This window comes from Epargyreus clarus, unplaced genomic scaffold (genome assembly GCF_041222505.1).
Source record: "Epargyreus clarus isolate Ecla_fem2 unplaced genomic scaffold, WU_Ecla_fem_2.2 ptg000032l, whole genome shotgun sequence".
Classification (NCBI taxonomy): Eukaryota; Metazoa; Arthropoda; class Insecta; order Lepidoptera; family Hesperiidae; genus Epargyreus; species Epargyreus clarus.
This window is the reverse complement of record NW_027332237.1, coordinates 10,515,199-10,539,705: the sequence shown is the minus strand read 5'-3', so window position 1 is coordinate 10,539,705 and position 24,507 is coordinate 10,515,199. Positions and strand designations below refer to the sequence as shown.

Sequence of the window (24,507 nt, the reverse complement as noted above, 5' to 3'; positions counted from 1 at the left end):
GCTATTATAACCGCGATTATAATTCTGATTGCTATATGTCTACTAATTATTTTAAAAAACATTTTTATATACCTACCTACATCTGATAGTTATGTGTGTAAGTACATACCTACCTATATTTACTTTCCTTTCAACCCCTTTCTAAAACCAGGTGGTTATATTTTCACAGCGAACCTTCCGCCTCAGATACAGAAATAGATCGGGAAAGGGGTTGAAACATGGCAACACAAACAGAGTAACCATAGATTATAAACACAGTGGGTTAAGAAGTATTTAAATTAATTATGAACTGATATGTTCAATTAATTGATTGTTTATAAATATATTAAGGTATTGAATTATTGATTGTTAAAAAGTTATTTTTATTTATGTACCTACGTATACTTTTTCAAAGTGAGTACATATTTATATCATATGGGTATTTCGTATTAAATTATTTATCATATTAAAGATAAGTACCTACATATTTTTGTTTTTTTAACGACTTAGAAAAAGGATAAGGCACCTACGTTCAGCTGTAGGTAATTTTTGTCCAATAGTTAGGTATATGGCGTTACATGGTGAATTTCATATAGTCTCCTACTCATATAAGAAGTGTTTTGAATATTTCTAAGATTAACGGAATAGCTTCTTTATTTATTTTAAGGAATATACCTATTTTATTATAAGGTTAAATTTTGAGGGTTAAGTATCCTCAAAATTTAAAATTACCTCATACATAATTATCTATACATAAATAAATAAATACCTACGTAAAACTAACCCGGAACAAACTTGTGTATACGACGGTATTTTAACCGATTGTTTAGTAGCATATTGGCCTACTGCTCCCTACTCTGTAACGGGAGACGGGAGGAAGGTGTCCCGTTTCGCTAATTTAGGGGCGCGGGGCGAGTCAACAAATCTGAACCCGGGGTTATATCCCGATATAAACCTAACGTGGCTTTTATATGCTGTGTAGGTATAGATATAGTTTTTATTAACGGTTATAAAAGTTGCAAATAAGTTTGTAGTTCATCTGATTAGATCACTGATGCTTATGGACATCTGAAATCAACTTTGATGACCTAGCGGTCGAGATTCGGCCTCTCAATTTGGGTGTCCGAAGTTCGATTCCCAGAAATGCACCTCTAATTTTTGGAAATTATATGCGTACTGATTAAAAATTAATTATCGCTTGCTTTACGGTGACGGAAAACATGTCGTGGAAACTGTATGCAGGTTTTTAAGAGTTCTCAAGGGAAAAGTTTTCAAAGTCTACGTAACCGCATTTCGTAAGCATGGTGGTCATGACATTACGCCTCTCATAATGAGAAGACCTGTGACAAGCAGGATAAGAACTACACTTCGATCAGCTACTGCAGGGATATTTATAATATCTCGAATAAACAATTGTCTCCTTCACCAAGACCTTCAAACCAGAACACAACAGCACTTAACACTCTAAGGCAGTAGTAGTTGCAGAGGTATCACCGAAGTCGAACCATGAAGGGCTAACCAAAGGGCTCGACCTAACCACACTATTGTCGACTGCATAACGGAAACAACTGTTTACATTAATGGCGGATATCGTTTAGATAAACATCGGAAATGAATCAATTAATAAATCTTTTCGAGGCACAATCCTTCATTTTAATTGAGGAACTTGGTATTGTTAATTATGAGTGTGGATTGAAATAATAGGTGTGATTGTAATCGTAATTATGAAGGTCGAGGGTTGGTATAGGGATGTTCGATCCGGGTGTTGTGTATCGTATCGTATGTTTCTGTGTCTGGATGTATATTGTATGTCGATATTTTTTTTAATATAGAAATAGCAAATAAACAAGCAGTCCATCTGATAGTAGGTATGTATACTGCCGCCCACGGACATCTGTAATTAATCTAAATATATATAACTCAAAGGTGACTGACTGACATAGTGATCTAGCAACGCACAGCCCAAACCACTGGACGGATCGGGCTGAAATTTGGCATGCAGGTAGATGTTATGACGTAGGCATCCGCTAAGAAAGGATTTTGATCAATTCTACCCTCAAGGGGATAAAAAAGGGGGTGAAAATATTACTTCGTAACGCGAGCGAAGCCGCGGGCAAAATCTCGTCCCAGATAAGATTAGATTCCAAGTGAAGGTTGGCCATAGATGCTTTGCTATACCTGAGAGCTAAGTTCTGACGCATCGGATAATTAGTAATTACCCCTTCATACAGAACATAGCAGCGCTTAACACTGCAATCATTTGGTAGAAATATGCGTAGTCGTGGCTCCCCCCGAATGTGTTTTTTGTTAAAGAACTCTCTAGTGGTTTTCCTTAGAGTTATAGCAATTGATCATATATTAGTAAAGATACTTCGCCGCCTTGAAATTGAATGAAGCCACAAACGAATGAAAGAATAAAAAAAAAGAACTTAAGTATTAGTAAGTTCTTTTTTTGAATTCTCGACAAATAAAAAAAAAATTAAAGAAAATTTACGAATGAATAACTAATACTGCGTAATGTACATAATTTATATAATTATTTCAAATATTTTAGGGACATTTTAGCACGGAGACGTGGCAAAACTTTTTTACGCAACTATTTCAATTCTCAAAACTGTTTACATTTTCTTGTTAGAAGTGAGTAATCTTTATCTACTAATCTATGCAATAGACATTGGCAATTGATAATATTTTTTTGAAATATAAGTAGGTACATTATTTTAAAAACCCTTTTATCACGCACTTATTATATTAGATTAGGTATCTATCTATCTATGTTTTCACCCTAATCTAACCCATACCCCTAGTTTCTTATTCGTACAGTTTATTTTTATATTATTTGTTTTAGTTCTCGAATTGAACGTGTTTGTTTGTTAACTCCTTCCGATTGACTCGAATTACTAATTGAACTGTCTGCTATAATTAGAGCCTGTTTTACGATGTTTAAAGTTATAACCGATTATTTGAAATTGTACTTATATTATTTCCGTTATATTTTTTCGACACTAAGAGCAAAGTTCATGTTTTTTGATAATTATGTAAAAAAAAAACAATCCCAAATTTTACAATTTTGCGTACCGTGATAAATGTTACTTTGTTTTGAAAAGATATACCTACAATGATACCGGACACGCACATTTTATCTTATCGTTCTTCTTATCTTATTCTTATTAAAATTTAAAATGCGTAATTTTGTGAGGAAGGATGGATGTACTCTTTCAGAGAAAAGCCACTGATTGGATTTGGATGGAATTTGGTACCTATACAAATAGTATATGATCTGGGATAACAAATAGGATTCCCATTACAGTGCTACATAAGGCCCACGCGGGTAGAGCCGTAGGCAAAAGCCTACCTATGCCGATTCATACGAATTTATTATTAAAAATCTTTCCCACTTTTGATTTCATTTTAAGCTAGCGAAAACGTCTATGTGTACGTCTACGTATGTTAGTTTCAAAATCGAGACATTATTTAGGTATGTGGGGCATAGAAAGTCTTACGGCAATTTCAGGAAATTAAAAAAAATCGGTTACGCAAAAACAAAAAAAACAGACTTCGTACTGAGAATTGACATCACCACAACGTTTAAACATCGTGAGAAAATAAATACGTGTCGTGACAGAATTAACAGTAATAGAAAATAAATAGTAGGTACATTAGTAAAACAAAAAGTGTAATCGAAAACCCGCTTATCCGGGCCGGTGTAGGAAACAAACATACTATAGACATATCGGGTTGCCGCCGCCCGCCGCGCTGTCAAAGTGACGTTTGTTTTGGCGCCAAAATACATAATGCCGAGTCGAATCCAGTTTGTTTTCTTGACGCATCACTGTATGGGTAATGCTAGTTTCAAATCCACGCAATACATCACCTTACAGCAACGGGTTAGGATCTACGAACGGTTAGTTGAAGCGACATGCCGGCAAATTGTGTTTGTACGTAATTCTATATTTCACCGCGAGAGATGGAGGAGTGAAAAGGTAAACATATGGAAGTTATTTTAGTGAATTCATCTTTGGTCTGTTTTAAAAGTGGCGCCGCCGGTTGTATGATTGACGTTGGGTTATGGAGTTTTTTAGAGACCTAAGTCTTGTTAGTGTTATCTCTATAATTAACTGGATGTTTAGATGGTTCGTTTAGTTCCATTGATGTTTTGGTTAATGAGTTTAATATACTTGTCTTAATCAGTGCATTTCGTAAGGGACTTTACGTTAATGTTGATTTTGTATACCTACTGAAGATTTTCTTTGAGCGGTTAAGTTATTTGTTTGGAAATAAAAAAAGTTTTAGTGAATATTGTTTATAACTAGTTTTTAAGATCAAATAGTTTTGCAAATTGTCAGAGTAAAACTAAAATCTGTTGAAAGAGCAATAGGTTTTTTTTTTAAATAATGTGTTTTCCCGATGGGAGCAAAAGGGCTACCTGTATCGGATTTTTACTGACTCAAAACGACTCATATTAATTATTTGAAAAAAAAAAATTTTTTTTTTGAAATATCAAATCTTTAATGTTTGCCTTTCAATAATATCTAAAAAATATTGATATAGTTATTGACTTAGTACCCATAACCCAATAGAAATAAGTCGGTGAAAAAATTGACACCAAACATAGACGCTATATACCTATGTACCTAACTACCTTATGTATAAGTCTGTCGCGAATGTTTTCACATTTCTCGATATATACATAACATCGCGTGAAAATCTTTAATATTATCGGTAAGTACATCCTTATTCAAGACCTGTAACAAACATCGATAACCCACTCACCTAGTATAATCCCGTTTGCAATACGTCTTCCCGTCCCTCACAAAACAGGTGCAGGATTCATCCAGGAACTGCCGGCACTCCTGGCACTTGAGGCAGGCGGCGTGCCACTCGAGGTCGGGCGCCACTCGCAGGATGTACTGGTCCTGGATCTGACCGCCGCAACCCACGCACAGTGAGAGACGGAGTTTCTCTGGAAGAGGGGTTGGATGTTAGGCTTTGCTTACACTTAAGTTACACGCTGGTGAGAATGGTTTGAAGGTGATAGGACCCTCTGTGGTAACATCGCTACACCTATTTCTGCCTTATAACCGCAGTGGTTAGTACTTAGTGCTGCTATGTTCTGGTTTGAAGAGTGTGGTAAGGGAGACAGAAATACTTCTCCGAGGCATTCCAGCTTAGTCCTCAGGGGTAGCGGCGCACCTGTAGTCGACCTTAAATTTATTTATTACTAGCTGACCCGGCAAACTTTGTACCGCCTCAAAATCTATTTATCAAATATATTTCATATAAAATATAGCCTATGTTACTCGTGGATAATGTAGCTTTTGAATGGTGAAAGAATTTTTAAAATCAGTTCAGTAGTTTTTGAGCCTATTTATTACAAATAAACAAACAAAGTTTCCTCTTTATAATATTAGTATAGATTATCTGGGCTTGATTACATATGTCCATGGGCGGAAGTAGCCACTTAACATCAGGTAGACTGTCTGCTCGTCTGCTACTTCTATATATTACAAAAAAACTCTGTCTCCCGATAGAAGCTTCCGCGGTTTGATTCCCAGACACGCAACTCTGATTTTTCAAGTTATGTTCGTTTTAAAAATTTATTATCACTTGCTTGAACAGTAAAGCTTGCTTCTTCTCCATAAGGAAATACCTTATGAAGTGGTGGTACGAGTAGTTGTATTGACATTCAAACAGTGCTCTGTAAAGAGCCTGTATTGAATAAAATATTTTGATTTGATTCGATTTAATTTGAAAGGAAAACATTGCGAGGAAACATGCAAAAGAGAGATTTTAAAAAAATCTCAAAAGGTATTTGAAGGCTTCAGGTCCCTGTTCTACATGGAGTTGGTTACAGATGTCCATGGGCGGCAGTGGCCACTTACCATCGCGACATCAAGCTCGTTTACCTATTACTTTAATCTTAAATAAAAATCATAATAACATGAAGTATACTCAATAAAAAAATCATAAAGTAACTACCTACAACGCCAATCGTCGTACTTTGGCACCGACCATAGATTAGTAAAGATACTTCGCCGCCTTGAAATTGAATGAAGCCACAAACAGCTTATTTTAGTAAGTTCTTTTTTTTTAATTCTTAACAAATAGTAACATTTTTAGAGAAAATTTACGAATAAATAACTAATACTGCGTAATTTACGTAATAAATAAATATTTCAAATATTTTAGGGACATTTTAGCACGGAGGCGTGGCAAAACTTTTTTACGCAACTATTTCAATCGTCAAAATTGGGTACATTTTCTTGTTAGGAGTGAGATTTCTTTACTAATCTATGGCACCAACATTGAAAAAAGTTACAGGTTTTATCTATATTTTTAGTCTGGGTATGTAAGTAGGTATAATACCTTTGTCAGTGGAAGGTCAAAGCAATCATTTTTATTGAGCTTGATTGATTTAGGTAAGCAGGTTCGAGGTCGGAAGAGGTAATGGCTGACGTGCTTAAATCATTTTATATGCGTATTTTTATCTTGACTAATAACTTTGAGGTTTGGGATTGTCCATAAACTTATGTAGGTATTTAAGTACTTAAACGAAGGTTTTGTGTTTTTGTCTTGTTTTTTGTTACAATACCTACCCAACTACTTAAAGAAACGAATAGACCCGAGTAGGTACGAACCTACTCAACTTTGTTCGTCTGTATTCGGCGTACCTACAGACATTGACGGCTACAAATGTTGTCACCTAGAAAAAAATACACTCTAAACATTTTAGAACAAGATAGTATTTTCTTCATATTCAGATAGATAATTCGAAACTGTCTGTCTGCATACTGACAATAGATTATCCCGAGATTCTAAATTGAATTGGTTTGGGAGGAGCGAAAACTGCTCTCCCAGGGCAGAGCCCGATCCGGGCATCGCGCTTGGAGTACTCCGGTTGTGTTCCGTCGGAGATCCCGGAGTTCTCCAACAAGCGCTGATGACGGCCACCGGGGGGGGTTTTAGTGCGGTAAAAAACCCACATAACTCGACGTCGCTCCCATGTCGTCGGGTACCTTTTCAAGATTTCCCCCTCGTTAAAAAACCTACTATATTTATCTTTCGTCAATCCCGTAGGTACCTAAATCTCGTTATTTTAGAACTCGAATACGACTGAGATCTTCTTATCTATTACATGTATATGTACTATTTAGGTATCAGACAAAAAAACAGTTGATTTGACATTTAGTAACTTTAAGCCCGCGATTTCTCGGAATAATGCGATAAGAAAGGCGCGTAATTCCGACCAATAACAGCGACTCACAGACTCTGATTAATGATTATGCACAGATTAAAAATAGGGAAGTTATTTTAAAACAATAAAAGGTAGGAACAATTTAAATAGATATCATTTTTTCGAAAAAATAAGCATTTAAAATAAAATAAAAATAATATCTATTAGATTTATGTAAGAGTAGGTATATAGGTAGTATATGTAAACAAACATATCCATACTTTACCACGCAGAAATAAGTAAAATAAAAATAAGTTTTGTTATAGATTTCTTTACGATTTTTTATCTACATTTTTTCGTATTTTTTCTCTTGAAATTCCACATTTTGGTTTTTGTGACCTGAGAGGCTACAGTATTCAAGCAATAACATAAAATCAAAAGTTATCGACTTTCATTTAAAGGCAGCCTTTCCCCAAATAATTCAGTACAGAAAACCGCGTAAATCTGACCAATAACAGCCTCAGCGCGATTACGCACAGATTAAAAATAATATACCGAGATCCAAAGACAATATTCCCTTTAACGGTTATAAAGAGAGAATAACAATGGAATTATGAATAAATTATCTGTGCCAGACAAATCGATATTCAGGGTGGGCGTGGCGTTGGCCCCACCTCTTGGACGAATGGTGAGAATGTGGTCGTCTCTGTCTGGCCGTGGTCTCTCTCGCACGTTTGTATTCTATAACCTTTGGGACCCTAGTACTAGTATTTCGTTTTGAAATGTCGTTATCAAGAATTTCGTGGAGAATTTACGGTATGCGAGTGATTTGATGGGTTTTTAGGGCAATTAACTTGGCCCTGTTTTTCAAAATTTAAAACCAATTTATTATAATGGTCAATATGCTGAAGGTGGTAGTACCTTTTGTGGTTTAACTCTGATGGCACCACCGCCAAACCTGTTTCTGCCTTATAACAGCAGAGTTAAGCGCTGCTGTATTCCGGTTTGAAAAGTGTGGTAAGGGAGACATACTTTTCTGAGGCGTTCCAGCTTAGTCCCCAGGGGTAGCGGCGCATCTGTGGTCAACATAGATATCTAACCTTATCTGGGGTTGATCACAAATGACCCTGGGCAGCAGTAGCCACTTGTAGTCCGCGCCAAAATGCTAGTTCGCTCTGAAGTTGTTGCGAGCAGGTGTAGTTATATAATTTGCTATGGCGACGCGATTAATTTCTATATTCAGAGCGGACTAGCTGTTTCACGCGCTCTATACGATCAGGTTGATTACATGCTCGTCTGCTACTTTTATTTTATAAAAATACTAGCTGACCCGGCAAACGTCGTGTTGCCATAAATGTTAAAGGTGAACAACCATTATCACTTAGGGGTATGAAAAATAGATAGTAGCCGATTCTCAGACCTACTGAATATGTATATAAAATTCGGTGAAAATCAGTAAAGCCGTTTCGGAGGAGTACCGTAACTAACATTGTGACACGAGAATTTTATATATAGGATGACCATAAATGGCAGCATCATCAGCTCATCATCAGCTGGACTGCATGCTCGTCTGCTACTTCTACATTATAAAAATACATTAAAAGTGTAGTTTATTAAAAATATAAGGTGTTTAACCTCAATGTTATCTGCCATCAAATCAGTGCACAGCGCATGTCGGGATGGCGGTATGCGAGAGTGAAAGTATCTTTAAATATTTATAAATGAGCACGGACAAATTGTGCTAAGTGATGTGACCATGAAGACTTGGCACAAGTACCTAATTCACGACAAAAACAAAGAAGTTGTTTGAAATAAATTTTATTTTGGTATTTTTTGTCTTATTTATTTTTAAATGCTATTGTTGTGATCTTGAACACGTGAAATTTAATTCTTCAAAACAATGACATTTAATAGTATTATACATCTCATATAATAAATTGCCTGATGGATTATATTTTAATGAAATAAATAAATTTATTTAACGTTTATTAAATCAATATTTTCCACACTTCCATTATTCTACTCTATTTAGTATCTGCCTGGCCAAGTATTGAACCCGGAACTAGTTTCGTGTTGGTCGATGTATTGACCAAAGCGTCAAACGGGGTATCAATTCTTTCAAATAATTATGTTATTTCTATTAAAACTTAGGTACTAATATAAATGATTAGATACCTATTAGGTATTTTAAAACAGCTTTACTTAAACGTTATGTTCCCACATGATTATAATTATAGGTAGGTACATCTGTTTTTTATTACATTTACGTACTTACCTGTTAATAAGTGCAATTTTAATGTTATAATTATACGTAATTAATTAACAGTATTTTTACACAATAAACACAAGGCTACAACATTCGCTGCAGGCAATTAAAATTAATTATAAATAATTAACGGTACATCTCGCATAATACCATCCTCTACGCGTAAACCAAAACACCGTATGCATTGTATACATTTCCGGGAACCAGCAAAAAATATTTTATTTCAAAAATGCAGTTTTAATGCAAAATAATTTGTCAAGTACGGAAACGAACTCGCATTCGGGTTCCGTACCACCAGTTTCATTTGTTTTTTTCGTTTTAGTATTTGTTTTTTATGATATAAGAGTAGCAGACGAGCTTGCAGTCCACCTGATGGTAAGTGCCTACTGCCGCCCATGGACATCGGTAATCAACTCCAGATAGGATTAGATATTCCTACCTGAGGTCGGCCACAGATGCGCCGCTACCTCTGAGGACTAAGCTGAAACGCCTCGGAAAAGTCTGTCTCCCTTACCACACCCTTCATACCGGAACACAGCAGCGTCTAACACTGCTCTTATTAGGTAGAAATAAATGTGGCGGTGGTGCCGCCGGAGTCGAACCACAAAGGGTTCTACCACCTTAGTATATTTTATTATAGGCATAGAAGTCAATGCATTGTAAAATGTGAACTGTTTAACTATTACAGTTCAATAGATAAAGCGAAAATGTGGAATACCGGTTTACTGTGATCCTCATTTATTCTAATTTTTTTATTTTTAGTATTTGTTATTAGTGCGGCCATCACTCTGTAGGAAAATTCAAGTGTATATCTATTACGGTTCTAGAGATCCCTGTGACAGATGTTCCGACAACTTGCCTTAGTAGGTAGGATTCAGTTATTAACCTTTGTGTACGGAACCCTAAAAACTAATTAAAACAATGCATTTTATTGTAATACAACTTTAATCACTTTAAAGCCGAAAGTCTTCCGGAAAACAATAAAATCTTAAAATTTTTGAAATGTAATTAGTGTTTTATAGGTTTTTTAAATGACGGAAAACTGTAATTAAATTTGTTAAGATAGAGATCTTAAAAACATGAGTTATGTCATTTTGCTTCAAAGAATTGTTTTTTATTTGAAGTAAGGAATTAAATATTTTTATTTAATCTTAAGTAGTGTTAGCCCACTGGTTGAAACGCCCGCTCAATCCGGTGTCCAACGTTCGATTCCCAGGAGAGAACCTCTAACGATGAAGGAAAACATCGTGAGGAAACCTGCATACCTGAATTCTTTCAAAAAAAGTTCTTAAAGGCATGTAAAGTCTACCAATACGCACTTGGCCAACGCCGTGGACCATGCCCTAATCCTGAAATTCTGAGAGGACCCGTGCCCAGCAGTGGGACAGTAATGGGTTGACGTACTCATGATACGCGGTTTTAATTTCTTTTTGCGATATTTCACCATGATCATATTATATCATATTTTTTTATAATATAGAAGTAGCAAACCTGAGGTTGGCCACAGATGCGCAGCTACCCCTAAGGACTACGCTGGAACGCCTCGAAAAAGTATGTCTCACTTACCACACCATTAAAACCAGAACACTGCAGCGCTTAACAGCAGAAATGAAAGAAGGTGTGGTGCTGCCGGAGTTGAACCACCTTTTAAATATAATATTCTAAAATGTCTTAATTATAATACTCTAATCTTATACTATATATAAAATTCTCGTGTCACAATGTTAGTTACCGTACTCCACCGAAACGGCTTTACCGATTTTCACCAAATTTTATATGCATATTCAGTAGGTCTGAGAATCGGCTACTATCTATTTTTCATACTCCTAAGTGAAAAGGGTTGTTCACCCTTAACATTTTTTTATTTATATGGCAACACAACGTTTGCTGGGTCAGCTAGTAATACTCTAAAATAATATAAAAAAATCAACGGGCTGCACTCCTGGAGTGCCGGCACCTATTCAGGTGAATAAAATATAAATAAACAAAAAATTAAACTGACACCCATTGACATATTTTTTACATGCTGACACCGGATGACATCTTGACTTTTGCAGTTTGGTTTGCCGTCTTACGAATTTTCGACCAGACCACGTGTCCTGACGCGAGTTTAACATTTTTTACCCATCACAAAAGTGCAGAACTCCGCTAAAGAAGCTTCTTCTTCATAACGAAACACCTTGTGAAGTGGTGGTAGTTGTATTGACATTCAAAAAATGCTCTGTAAAGAACCTATTTTGAATAAAAGAAATTGATATGATTTGATTTGATTTAACTTAAAAAGGGCACATCCCTATTTATTACAAGGTAATCTTCCACAACTAATAACGTTTATTGTTATTTTCCGCGTTAAAGTTACAAGTTTGACTACACTTTATAATTATTTTAATTATAATTAATGAGTACTCACATACATTGTTACCTTCAACTTACAAGCTTTTATTTATCTTGCCTTGTTTGTTGGTTTGCGGGTCAAATCTTGCAAATAAATTTAACAGTTAACCTCAGGTCTTCAACCAATTGGGCTGAAATTTTGCGAATCGAAATCAAGCATGTATTGCTTGATTTCGATAATTTTATTTTATTCTTATTTTTAACAATAATAACAATATATGATAATAATGTATCATTGATTTAGTAACGTAATTTTAATTTTTTATTAAAAAATGGACCAATTCTTTTTTATGTAGGTACCCCCTACGATATGGGTATCATATTAAAAGGTTTTCTGAGAAAACGAAAAATAAAATTGGGTTAAAATTTGCCTAATTTAAATAGGTGCCACGTCACGACTAGGCTTTAAAAATAAATTGTGAAATAAGCACATATTTCCACAACCCCCTATTACAGATTGAAATATAAACTACAGATGTCTTCAGGTGAATTTATTCAACACAAGTAGTAATACTGGCTACCTAGACCTAGACAAAATGTCATCTACTACTTACCAATTTATAACAAATTATCCAAAATATGTACCTAAATCAATCAATCCGAGATAGCATCATTAAGAAGCAGATTTTTTAATGAAAATTTTGACAATATCCGCCTATATCCCTACGTACTTACTTTAGGCACATATTCTAGTACTAAGCCACTAAGCAAACAAAGTACCAAGTGGTAATAAAAGCTATTAATGTCAGCATCGATACTAAGTAAGAATCCGGACTTGGCGTACGCCTACAAGAGCGATCATGCGTAGCATTACTAGTTCTAGTGACGTTTAGTTATCACGACACGACAACGATACGACCACGATACTTGTCTGATGAATATCAACATGTTGTGTGTTAGATTAATCTGTAAATGGACTTGTTTCAGGTATGTACGAGTAAATGTAACATATAAATTATGGATGATTAATTTAATTTTTTTTTTGGTAGGTTTTAAATACCTTTTTTGTATTATAGGTTATAGTTATTGTATTACTTTTAATTTTTTTTTCAGACAACTATAGACCCATATAATGTGTGTTAGTAATTTAAATGCAACTCTTAAATAAGTTTCAAAGGTAGTACAAACAGTACATTTCTACCGAGGCGATACTACCTATGTAGGCTATTTCTAGCGCGAAACATTTGTGCGTTTTGCTGAAAGGGTGTAAATATCTATTGACTTATATATACGTAATATATATAAGGTGACCTTAGTCCTCAGGAGTACCAACGCATCTGTAATCGAGATCAGGACCTGTTTCTATATAAAGTTACACATGTCGATGGGCGTCAGTGTAACCATCAGGAGTATCAGGTCTACACGCTACTCCAATCCTATAAAAAATGCCTTGTCGCCATCGTAAACCTTAAAGGTATTTCCACCTTAAACTAACGCATGTTGTTGTGTGCGTGGCTTACAACTAACTACATGCATGTTGTGTTTGTGTGCGTGGCTGGTTTTAAAAATGCGTGAGTTAGAATTTATTGTGTCAATAATGAACTGGCCGGAGACCGCCGCGCGATCCGATAGGGTTGGGAGTGGACTAAGTTAGGAAACATTTACGTTTAGTTTAGTTAGTTTAACAACTGATTTTAGTTCCATTAAAAAAAATCGTATATCTATAAAGTATCTGTAAAAGTTTGTAAAATAAACTTAAATTAATCTTCAATTCCAATTCTATTTGTAAATTATTTTAAAATAAAAATAAAGAAATTTATAAACGCTTGTAAAATTTAAATTACATCGATTTGAAATTCGAACGTGTTTTGTATTGCTTAAGTAATAATAAATAAAATAAAATTTAAATAAAATCCTTATTCGTCAACGCTTGTTAAAAATATATTGAAATCAATTTTTAATTTAAATCTATTTAGAAGCTCTCCTAATAAATAATTTTATATCAATGTTCGTAAGCGCTTATATAATTAACTGAAGTCAAACATAATATTCAACCAACTTGAAATTCACGGAGCACAAAACAAAAATCAACAATCAACTTTTTAGATAAACAACAAAGTAACTAAACAAAAATTTTGAAAAAACGTATGCAAAAACTAAACACGGTCCGAGCGTCACATTCATCATTAATGTCGTGTAATTTTATGCTTGTACATTAACCATTACTAATTAATCATAATCATAAATCTGGAGCATCATAATCTCGGAACAAAAGCTATTAAAATGTTAATTAGAGCCAGTTATGAAGTACTGGCAAAAAGTAGGCGTTAGGCGTTTATACACTGTGCGGCTTTGAACCGCGTCCGGCGGTTGTGAGACAGTTTTTTTTTCAACAATCACGAGGCCACGGTTTTGTGCGCTCTTGTCATAGCAATTGTGTTCGATAGATACCCAAAGTGCTATAACGATTTACTTTATTCGTAGCAGTGGCGTCGTATTACAGAGAATAGGTGTCTTGATTTTTACAATTTACAATTTAGGCCCAGTTTATATCTGCAGATATTAAACTTTTCAGACATGGACCATTGAAGACAATACATATTTAAATATCCAATATTTTGTCAAGCGGTAATGTTAGATAAGATATAAAACAATGACACACATTGTATAGGATAATACTTATTTGCCTGTTACAGCACGCGTGTGACACGCTTTATGTCTGTCTGTAAATGTTAATTTCAAACAACCACGTCGTGCATAAGACGACCATGTTTCTGTGTATATTGAAATCGCACAACCACAGCAGATGCAGTTGAATAAACGCTTCATGCGTTCTTAGCCTTATAGATTTAAGGGCTCGAACACAAAACTGCGATGCGACGCGATGCGAATTCGCAACGCAGAAAATTGCGATGCGAATTGCTGCGATGCGATATCGTGCGGCGTAGCGTCTCTCAGGGTGACCAACAACAACAACCACTGTGCGATGCGAATCAATTCGCAAGTTCTTGCGATGCGTCGAGGGAGCTCGCAGATTTTTGCGATGCGACGCAGTTTTGTGTACGAACCCTAAGGTAGCAATAATGTTGGAGTATTTACATACCTACTGGCTTAGTCCGTAAATTCATGTTGAGTTTAAAGTCAGTTAAGAATTAAGTAGTCATAATATGTATCTATGTCTATGTACCTACCTATAAGGTATGAATTAAATTCCATAAAAAACTTAGCTATGAAAAAAGATAGAAATATGCCAAGTTTCATGGTGACCAAATGGACTAGCAGGCTGAATAATTGTAATACGACAGTGGACGTAATTGGAAGTTCGAAAACTGTGACACATTATATATACTTTAATATAATATTAGGCGTCTTTCATGAAATTTGTTTTATTTTTCTGTTTGGAAATTTATTTACTTTCGTAAATTAAGATATTAAATTTTAAATATAAATGTTACCAATCTGCGCTTGGCTGGAATTATGGCTTAAACCGGGTGTTTTTTTTTTTATTTTACCTAATGCCCAGCAGTGATAGTAAAGAGTTGACTACAACAAAAAATTGGGATGTCTCCACAAAATAAGACGCAATGGATACCAGATTTAAAAACAACTTCATAATCGGCACTTCTCACAAAAAGCGGTGCGTCTGGTAACACTACTAAGCATAACAAAAAGATATTTTTGCTTACTTGAGTTATAAGATAACTTTTTTTTTACTGATTCAGTTAGGTTTTATTAAAGTGAATTAAGTCAATGTTACTAAAGAGATAAAATGTTGAAGGATATTAGATATGATTAAATTGTATTTAAATTTAAAATGACTTTTAGTAACAACCCAGTGATTTTCATAATCTTGAACGTTTATAAACTTAAATTATTATTATCATTTATATTAACGCTGAAGAAAACTATCGTGCCTAAAATAACTTGTACCAATCAAGTCTTTTTTTAATATTCTGTCATGTCTGACTAAGGAATATGCAGATTGCACTTTTACATTTAATGTATTACTAAAATATAAAATAAATCAAAAAGTATTTTTACAAAATACGCAAAAAATATTTATAAAAAAGATCTCTACCTTACAAAATATATTTTTTTATTTATCTTCTTATATACTTTTAGCTAAATCAATCAATACCCATTAAATTATTAAGTTATCAGTATACCAAAATAAAAATAAAAGAAAATTGCCTAAAATAATAAACTTTAATTAGTTACTGTCAGCCCTATTCCCAATAATGAAAATCGGAGGCGGCGCGCTTTGCACCGCACAAAGGCGCCGCTACACGCACGCTTATCTCAGCCGATTACCATCGGGGGTAGCCATCGTGTGTACTAACGTATACCTTAAGCTCAAGTGGAGCTTCGTAAGCTTTGAACGCAGGCGCCGGCTTCAAGTTCAATCTACCAATGACTTTTTTAAGGAATGGTGAAGAGGGGTGTAAAAAGAGCTCTCCTTCAAAGTGGATGCATTGGCGACTCCTCTGGTGTTGCAAACGTCCATAGGCGACGGTGACTGTTTTCCGGATAGCCCGTCAGTCTTATCGTTAGGTTAAATATATATAAAAAGGAATAATCAACGACCCATTATTGTTCCACTGCTGGGCACGGGTCTCCTCTCAGAATGAGAAGGATTAGGTCATAGTCCACCGCGCTGGCCAAGTGCGTTTTGGTAGACTTCACATAACTGTGAGATTTTTTTACAAATCTCTCCGATGTTTCCCTTCATCGTTTAAGCAAGTGATAATTAATTTCTAATACGCACATAATATTGAAAACCTTGAAAACGTATTTTCATGGGCAACCCATTATTATCTCATTCCTGGGCACTGGTCCCTCAAAGTGAAGGCCTCTATCGCCCTGCCAAGTACCAATTGGTAGAGATTTTTTCTGTTTTAAAACTCTCAAACAAAATTTTCTCTTGTTGTTTTCCTTCACCGTTATAGCAAGTGATAATTAATTTATAATTATTTACTCACCACCAATTTCTTTATTTATTTTTATCTTCGCGAGATTCAGTAGATAATAAAATAAAGAACGTTTGTTAAGAACGAGTACCTAAAGTAATAAAATAAATGCAATTGTTTTGTTGTAGTCAATTAATGTATCTATTTTAATTTAATCTTAGTTGTTGCCGCGACTTCATTCGTGTGGGCTCTATGTAATAATTAAATGCTCGTAAATGCATGATAGTAACTATGATAATCTCAGATAGATAATATATAACCAATTCCTACAGCTTTTTACGATTTTTCTGTCAATGTAATTTGAGATTAGCCTGAAGTCCGTATACAAAACTAAATAAAAATAAATAAATTTATTTCAGTAAGTTACAAATTGCGTATAAATTGCATTATTGCGTCAATAAATTGCATGCGGATAATTATGTGAAATTTAATATTTTTGTATTTGTGTAAGATCAATAAAAAAAAAATTCAGACATACAGTTTAACTTTTTTATAAATTGTAGAAGCCAGAAACAAAACAAAAGTAAAATAATGTGGACAGCCAAGAAGTAAAATGTAGTTAAATGTTCCAATTACCTGTGTAATGTTTAATTGTGTTCAAAAATAGCGGATTTATGTGTTTGTGAAGACATTATTCTGTTCAATGGTTCGCACGTGCGAATGTGAATGCTATTCTGAAAAATACTGAAAATACACTAATCTTGTTTTTTTTTATAATATAGAGGTAGGCTACTATTTTAGAGAACAACCGATGTAAGCTTTTTCGCTCATGGACATCTGTAATCAATGCCTAATAGGATTGCAGACTTGAGATTAGCTGCATTTGCATGCATCTCTAAGGCCTAATGGTCGTTATTAAAAATCAATCGTATAACGGTGGCAACTAACAACAAATATGAGAAATAAAAAAGTTGACAATATTTTTTTCGCTTTATCTATTGAACCGTAATAGGTAAACAGTTCAAATTTTTACTGTGCATTTACTTCAATGGCTATAACTAATCTATGGGCTATAATAACAAATACTAAAAATAGAGAAATATGAAAGTTTTGGTGGTACGGAATCCGCCGTATGCGAGTTCGACTTGCACATGGCCAATTTATCTGCCACGGGCACGGCACGTGTCTATCACGTTATAACACGCTCTATGTCAAATTAAATATACCCTCAACATTCAAGTTTAAATAAAAAATATAAACATAGGTAATAGACAAACAAATAAATCTACATAACTGTTTTAAAAACGACACAGTTAGTTACCAAGGTTAATTAGTGCGACCTTTGCAATTACGCTTCACAGCTGAGTATTTGTTTATTTATTATATTAATTAACGGTAATTAAGACCACCCACCCTTTAATAAATAAAGTTGAAGGAAATATTTTTAGAGAACAGTGCTTTATTGTCTAATTGTGGAGTGTAACGTAACTAGTTTTATAACCGTGCAGTTTGTTTATTTATTTTGTCTATTTGCAATTGGTGGTACTGTGTGTTGCAATATTGCTGAATAAAGTATTTTCTTTCTTTCTTTCTTCTTTAATGTTTTTCTGTATGTCATTCTTTGGCATGGCCTGCAGTCTAAGCGGCTTGACGGATTTTAACATATGAGGTGTCGTTGGATGCATCTAAATTGCGGGAGTAACTTAGGGTATATTTTGAAGTTGGATATGTGCTTTTATAATAGGTAATTGTAGATAGTAAAGGTCTTTAGTTCGGCTTTGTCTTTTAATAGTTGTTAGCGCTGCTGTGTTTTGATTTGAAGAGTGTGTTGAGAAATCAAACGTTCCATTTTAGTACATAAGGTATCAACGCATTCATGGCCGACTATATTAAGCAACAATCTATCTGATTTTCACCCTAAAAAGGGCGGTCTCCGATATATCTTCCATTTTCATGAAGTTCTAAACCTTTTTATAAAAAAAATATATGCGAATCTTAAATTGTTCATTGAAATTCTCTACCTACATGTCCCTTACTGTTCATTGATTCTTTACACGTCCCTTATACCAACTTAGTATAATTTCTTAAGCATGCATAATATTCTAAGCAGCGCCTGTAAAAGCACCCAAACGTTAACTAGTTAACAGATTTTTAATAGACGTGCTAACAGCGCCCAGGGGTACTGCAAGGAACTAGTCGGGCGCCAGACCTCCGCGACGACACAACTCAATCCGACGATAGTATTCTGTATATCACACATCTATGACGTCACTTTAGACTGGTTGATAATAATAGAGGCAACTATCTTAGACCTCAAGAGTGGTTACGTATTTGTAGTAGAATTTAGATAGAACCCCTGTTTTATATAGTGGTTACAGATGTCTATCCCGCAATGACCACTTACCATCAGGTGGTCATGCGTTCAGTACTTTAATCTCATAAAAAATGCATGAAAACTGATACCGAATGGCAATGTGTGTCGCAGTACCGGTACCAAAATACAATAAAGCCTTGTGACAGACAGTCAGATGGACACACGGACGGACGTCGAAAGTTTAGAAGGTTCCGTTTTTGCCCTTTATGTATGGAACCCTAAAACGGGCGCTCTCCGAAATATCTTCCATTTTCATAATTTTTTAAAACTTATTACTATAAAAATATACCTTAAGTTATTCATTGATTCGCTACCTTTTATATTCATGTATGTATTTATTTTAGCATCATCTCTCTTCAATATACTAACTACCAACTTTAAAAGCACCTAACACAGCACCTAAACGTTAACTAGTTAACAGATTTTTAATAGACGTGCTAACAGCACCCAGGGACTTGCAGGGAACTAGTAGGGCGCCAGACCTCCGCGACGACACAGCTCAATCCGACGTTAATATTGAGAGTAGCAACGATCTGCGATAGACTTTAAGTAGAACTCCTGTTCTATATATATTGATTACAGATCTTCGATACGGCAGTGGTCACTTAGGTACTGTTTAAAAGGAGTTACATATGTTTATAAGAAGATGTAGCCTTTGGTTTTGTCTTTGACTTTTAAAAATAATATATTGACTTTTTTCTTTTTTTAACAGTTAGAAATGAAATGAATTCAGCGACAGTTTGACATGTTTGTCTTATAATATTGTTTATAAATCCCCAACACTTACCATCAGATGGACTGCATGAAAGCTAATACTGCATGGCAAATTGTGACGCAGGTACTATCGCAGAAACACAAAGAATTGATTCTATTAGAAGTGTATATACGGTTTAAGAAATAGAGCCGAGGCAGACAGTCAGGCGGATAGACGGAGAGATAGCAGATGCTTAGTAATAGAATTTTTTTTCTACGCTTTGCGTACGGAACCCTAAAAAAGGCGCTCTCTGAAATTGCTTCCATTTTCATAAACTTCTAAAACTTGTTACGATAAAACATATAGGAATCTTAAGTTATTCATTATTCTCTACGTCCATTGTATATACATATACTCGTACATATAATTTCTTAAGCACGCGTAATATTCTAAGGAGTACCTAACTTGCTTTAAAAGCACCCAAACGTTAACTAGTTAACAGATTTTTAATAGACGTGCTAACAGCGCCCAGGGGTACTGCAAGGAACTAGTCGGGCGCCAGACCTCCGCGACGACACAACTCAATCCGACTCAAGTTAATATTCAGTAAACATCGACTACGCCATTCGAACCAAAGGCTGTTTAAACTTCGCGCAGTTTACACAAACTATTATTGTGAGAAGGATGCGTTGCTTTGCGTTTACCGCGGTAGTACTCGCTAATTTTAACCCTGTCCTTTTCAAACACACTAAACCAACACACTGAACATACGAGTCAAATTCCTGTGTACTACTTTTGACGTTTTAACTCAAAAAGCGTTGACATTTGTGAACCTTTCACAGGATTGTAGGTCTTATTGATGGTGAGATGTTTGTTGAGACATTTAAGCCGCTGTACCACTGTTTCGTGGTTGCATTGGGACGTTAATTCTCCGTTTGTTAAATTTAGCGGCGGTAAGTAATGATCGGTTTGAGCTCAGCGCTCTAATTGTGGCGTTTAGCGGATAAATGGGTTTTAAGTGTTTGGACGGCAATTGATCTGTTTTTTTTATAATATAAGAGTAGCAGACGAGCATGCAGTCCACCTGATGGTAAGTGGTTATTGCTATATGGACATCTATAATCAACCCCAGGTAAGATTAGATATTCTTACCTGAAGTCGGCCAATGCGTCGCTACTCCTGAGGTTAGTCCTCAGCCTAGCTGGAACGCCTAGGAAATGTATGTCTCCCTTGAAACCAGAACACAGCATCGCTTAACACTGCTTTTATGAGGCAGAAATAGGTTTGGCAATGGGGCCACCGCAGTCGAACCACAAAAGGTTCTACCACCTTCGATAGAACTATTGCGGGCTCATTGTCTCAGAATTAACGAGAGAAAGAAAAACATGTTTAATAATGAATTCTTTGTGTTTGGTACCTGCGTCACGCATATTTGCAGCGTCAGTTTTCATGCTAACTTTTATGAGTTTAAGTAGATTCGCATGCAGTCGAAGTAGTAAGTGGCAACTTCCGTCCATGGACATCTATTTTTTATAATATAGGAGTAGCTTACGAGCATGCAGTCCACCTGATGATAAGTGGCTACTGCCGTCCATGGACATCTGTAATCAACTACAGCTAGGATCAGATATTCCTACCTGAGGTCGGCAACAGATGCGCCGCTACCACTGAGGACTATGCTGGAACGGAAAATTATGTCTCCCTTATCACACCCTTCAAAACGGAACGCAGCAGCGCTTAACACTGCTGTTATGAGGCAGAAATAGATGTGGCGGTGGTGCCGCCGGAGTCGAACCACAAAGGGTTCTACCACCTTCATCTAGATCTGTAACTGCATATAGAACTGGGGTTCTGCCTGAAGTCTATCACAGATTCGTTGCCACTCATAACGACTAAGACGGTAATTCGTTTTCATCATTATTATCAATCCATTTCTCTTGTATTATTGGGTAGAGGTCGCATCTAAAGATGAAGTCACTAAGTGATTATTTGACTGACAAAACGGTGTGGTCTGAAGTAGTTCCAGCTCCACATGTACCATTAGGTTAAGTTTAACATTGTAAAATCCATTTTTTTAAAAGATGTGTGTTATGGAGTTTCTTTCGCCGCTTCTTCTCCATAACGAAACACCTTGTGAAGTGGTGGTAGTTTGACATTCAAAAAGTGCTCTGTAAAGAACCTATTTTGAATAAAAAATTTTGATTTGATTTGATTTGAACGTTTAGCACAAGTTGGTAGGCTTACATAATTATAAGAAGTATGTTTGAAAAATTATAAGTAGCCTATATTGTAGATTTCCAATATTTTTACCACCCTTAAACAAATCACCGTTAATTAATTCTTTGAGATCACATAACTGAAAGTCTATCTGGGATCGAACCTTGGAACTCGTGCGAGGAACCCAAATGCATAAACTATTGCATAAAACTACCTATAAATTTTTGTCAGACATTTTCTCTAAATTCACTTAGGATTTTTTTCAGAATCGAAGGTAGGACCGCGTAACCAACCAACCCGATCTGTTGGCCAAACATTACTCGGAGCGGCCATTAAAACTTTTTCAAAAACAAAAAAAGCTCTCCCCACGAAGGTAAACACGTGGAACCTTTGGCGGTGCCTTCACAGGTCGTGGGTCCTTTGTAAACCCGGTGGAGCTTGAAAAAATATTACGTATTGAGTATGTGAATTTTATTCTAGCAGTGATAGCGTAATGGTTAAGAAACTCAGCCTCACGAACGAGGGGTCCGAGATTCAAACCCCAGGCACGCACTTCTGATTTTTCAGTTATGTGCGTATTACAAATTAATTATCACTTGCTTAAGCGGTGAAGGAAAACATCGTGAGGAAACCTGCACACCTGAGAGATTTATATTAAAAAAAAAGCAAGTTATGTGAAGTCTACCAATACGCCTTGGCCAGCGCGGTGGACTATGGCCTAATCCTTCTCATTATAAAAGGAGACCCGTGCCCAGCAGTGGGACAGTAATGGGTAAATGATGATGAGAATTTTATTCTACGTGGACGAAAGGTTGGTTCGGCTTTTTCTGGTAATCGAGTTGTAAATATGCATATTGTTCAGTTTTTTTTAATAATATAGGAGTAGCAGACGAGCATGCAGTCCAACTGATAGTAAGTGGCTACTGCGGCCAATGGACATCTGTAATCAATCCCAGATTAGACATTCCTATCTGAGGTCGGCCACGGTAGCGCGCCTACCTCTCAGGACTAAGATGAAACGCCTCCGATAAATATGTCTCCCTTACCACACCCTTCAAACCAGAACACAGCAGCACTTAAGCAACTTAAGCTTATGGTACATGGTGACTGGGATCTATGGGCATAGGTTGTCATCAACACATTACTGTACTACAGCTGAGCACGGTTCTCCTCTCAGAGACATAGTCAACCGCGCTGGCTAAGTGCGAATTGGTAGACTTCACACATCTTACACAACTTTTTTATTTTTTAAAGAATTCTCAGACATGTAGGTTTCCTCGCGATGTTTTCCTGCACTGATATAGCAAATGATACCTACTTAATGTCAGTTGTATAGTCCGCGTAAAACTGCTAATCCGCTCTGAATATAGAAATAAATCACGTCGCCATAACAAATTGTACTACACCTGCTCGAAACAACTTCAGAGCGGACTAGTAGTTTGGCGCGGACTATACGTGCCTGAGATTCGAACCTCGGACCCCTTAATCAAATAGCGTACTACCACTTCTTGCTGGGCAGCTTAATTTAATGCCATCCGCAGCAGTGGGACCGTAATATTGACGAAACAAACAGTCCACCTGGTAAATGCCTGCTTACCCATTACTTAACATTGTAGATTCACTGATAGCAGCGAAACTACACGCCTCAATACATATCATACACCAGAATTTAATTACCTACATACCATGCTCGTGACCGTAAACTTGTGCATTCAGTGACGCCGTGAGAAGAAAAAATTACAAGTCATTAGATCTCTTATCAATCAATAATATCTACTGCGCCACGCTACTGATTGTGGTCGCAATGTGAGCGGGTGGATAAGCGGAAGCGGATAGCGGGTAAGGACGAAAATCTTATAAGTGTATTAAGTTCTTTTGTGAATGTATTTGTTTCCTTAAAACGTTAAAATTGGAATAAAGTACTTAATACTGCGATTATTATTAGTAATTTTATTTACTTTATTTGTCGAAATTCTTCAAGTAAATACTGTAATGTACTTCTGCTCATATTTAAGCCAGCCTTATTTTTTTATAATGTAGGAGTACAGACGATCATGCAGTCCACCTCATGGTAAGTGGCTACTGCAGCCCATGGCCATCTGTAATCAACCCCAGATAGGATTAGGATAGGATAGATATTATGAGGACCCCTGAGGACTAAGCTGGAATGCCTCCGAAAAGTATGTCACTTACCACACTGAAATATACCAACTTTTGTTTTGAAATAACATAATTCCTACTTCCTTATATTTTTGTTGTTTTATTAACCAAAACCAACCGACCATAAAATTTAAATAATTACGTAATCAGTCGATCTACAAATGATTACAGGAACCCATAAAATTCCGCTGGCCACACAAACCCACCTCAAGGCCCTTTCGATCAAGATAAAACTATTCAGACGCGATTTGACGTCTTATTCACATCTGCCGCCATCTTGAATAAAAAAATAAATAAAATGGCGTCTCCAAGTGTCAAATGATCGGAGATTACGACAGCTATGGAAATTTATGTCGATGAATCATTTCTGTTACTAGTATTACGTTTGATATTCCCAATGAT

The 24,507-nt window shown here is 35.8% G+C and overlaps 2 protein-coding genes across 2 annotated transcripts in view; one reads left to right on the top strand and one right to left on the bottom strand.

Annotated features, from left to right (window-relative positions):
- Window positions 1-24,507, top strand: part of LOC140755020 (G protein-activated inward rectifier potassium channel 3) — a 502,832-nt gene that overhangs the window by 193,669 nt on the left and 284,656 nt on the right. The gene's annotated exons all lie outside the window — the stretch shown is intronic.
- Window positions 1-24,507, bottom strand: part of tup (LIM1_Isl and LIM2_Isl domain-containing protein tup) — a 63,616-nt gene that overhangs the window by 16,665 nt on the left and 22,444 nt on the right. The window contains exon 2 of the mRNA XM_073090423.1: window positions 4,753-4,942. Coding sequence (XP_072946524.1) covers window positions 4,753-4,942 — 190 coding nt within the window. The remainder of the gene's footprint in view (window positions 1-4,752; window positions 4,943-24,507) is intronic.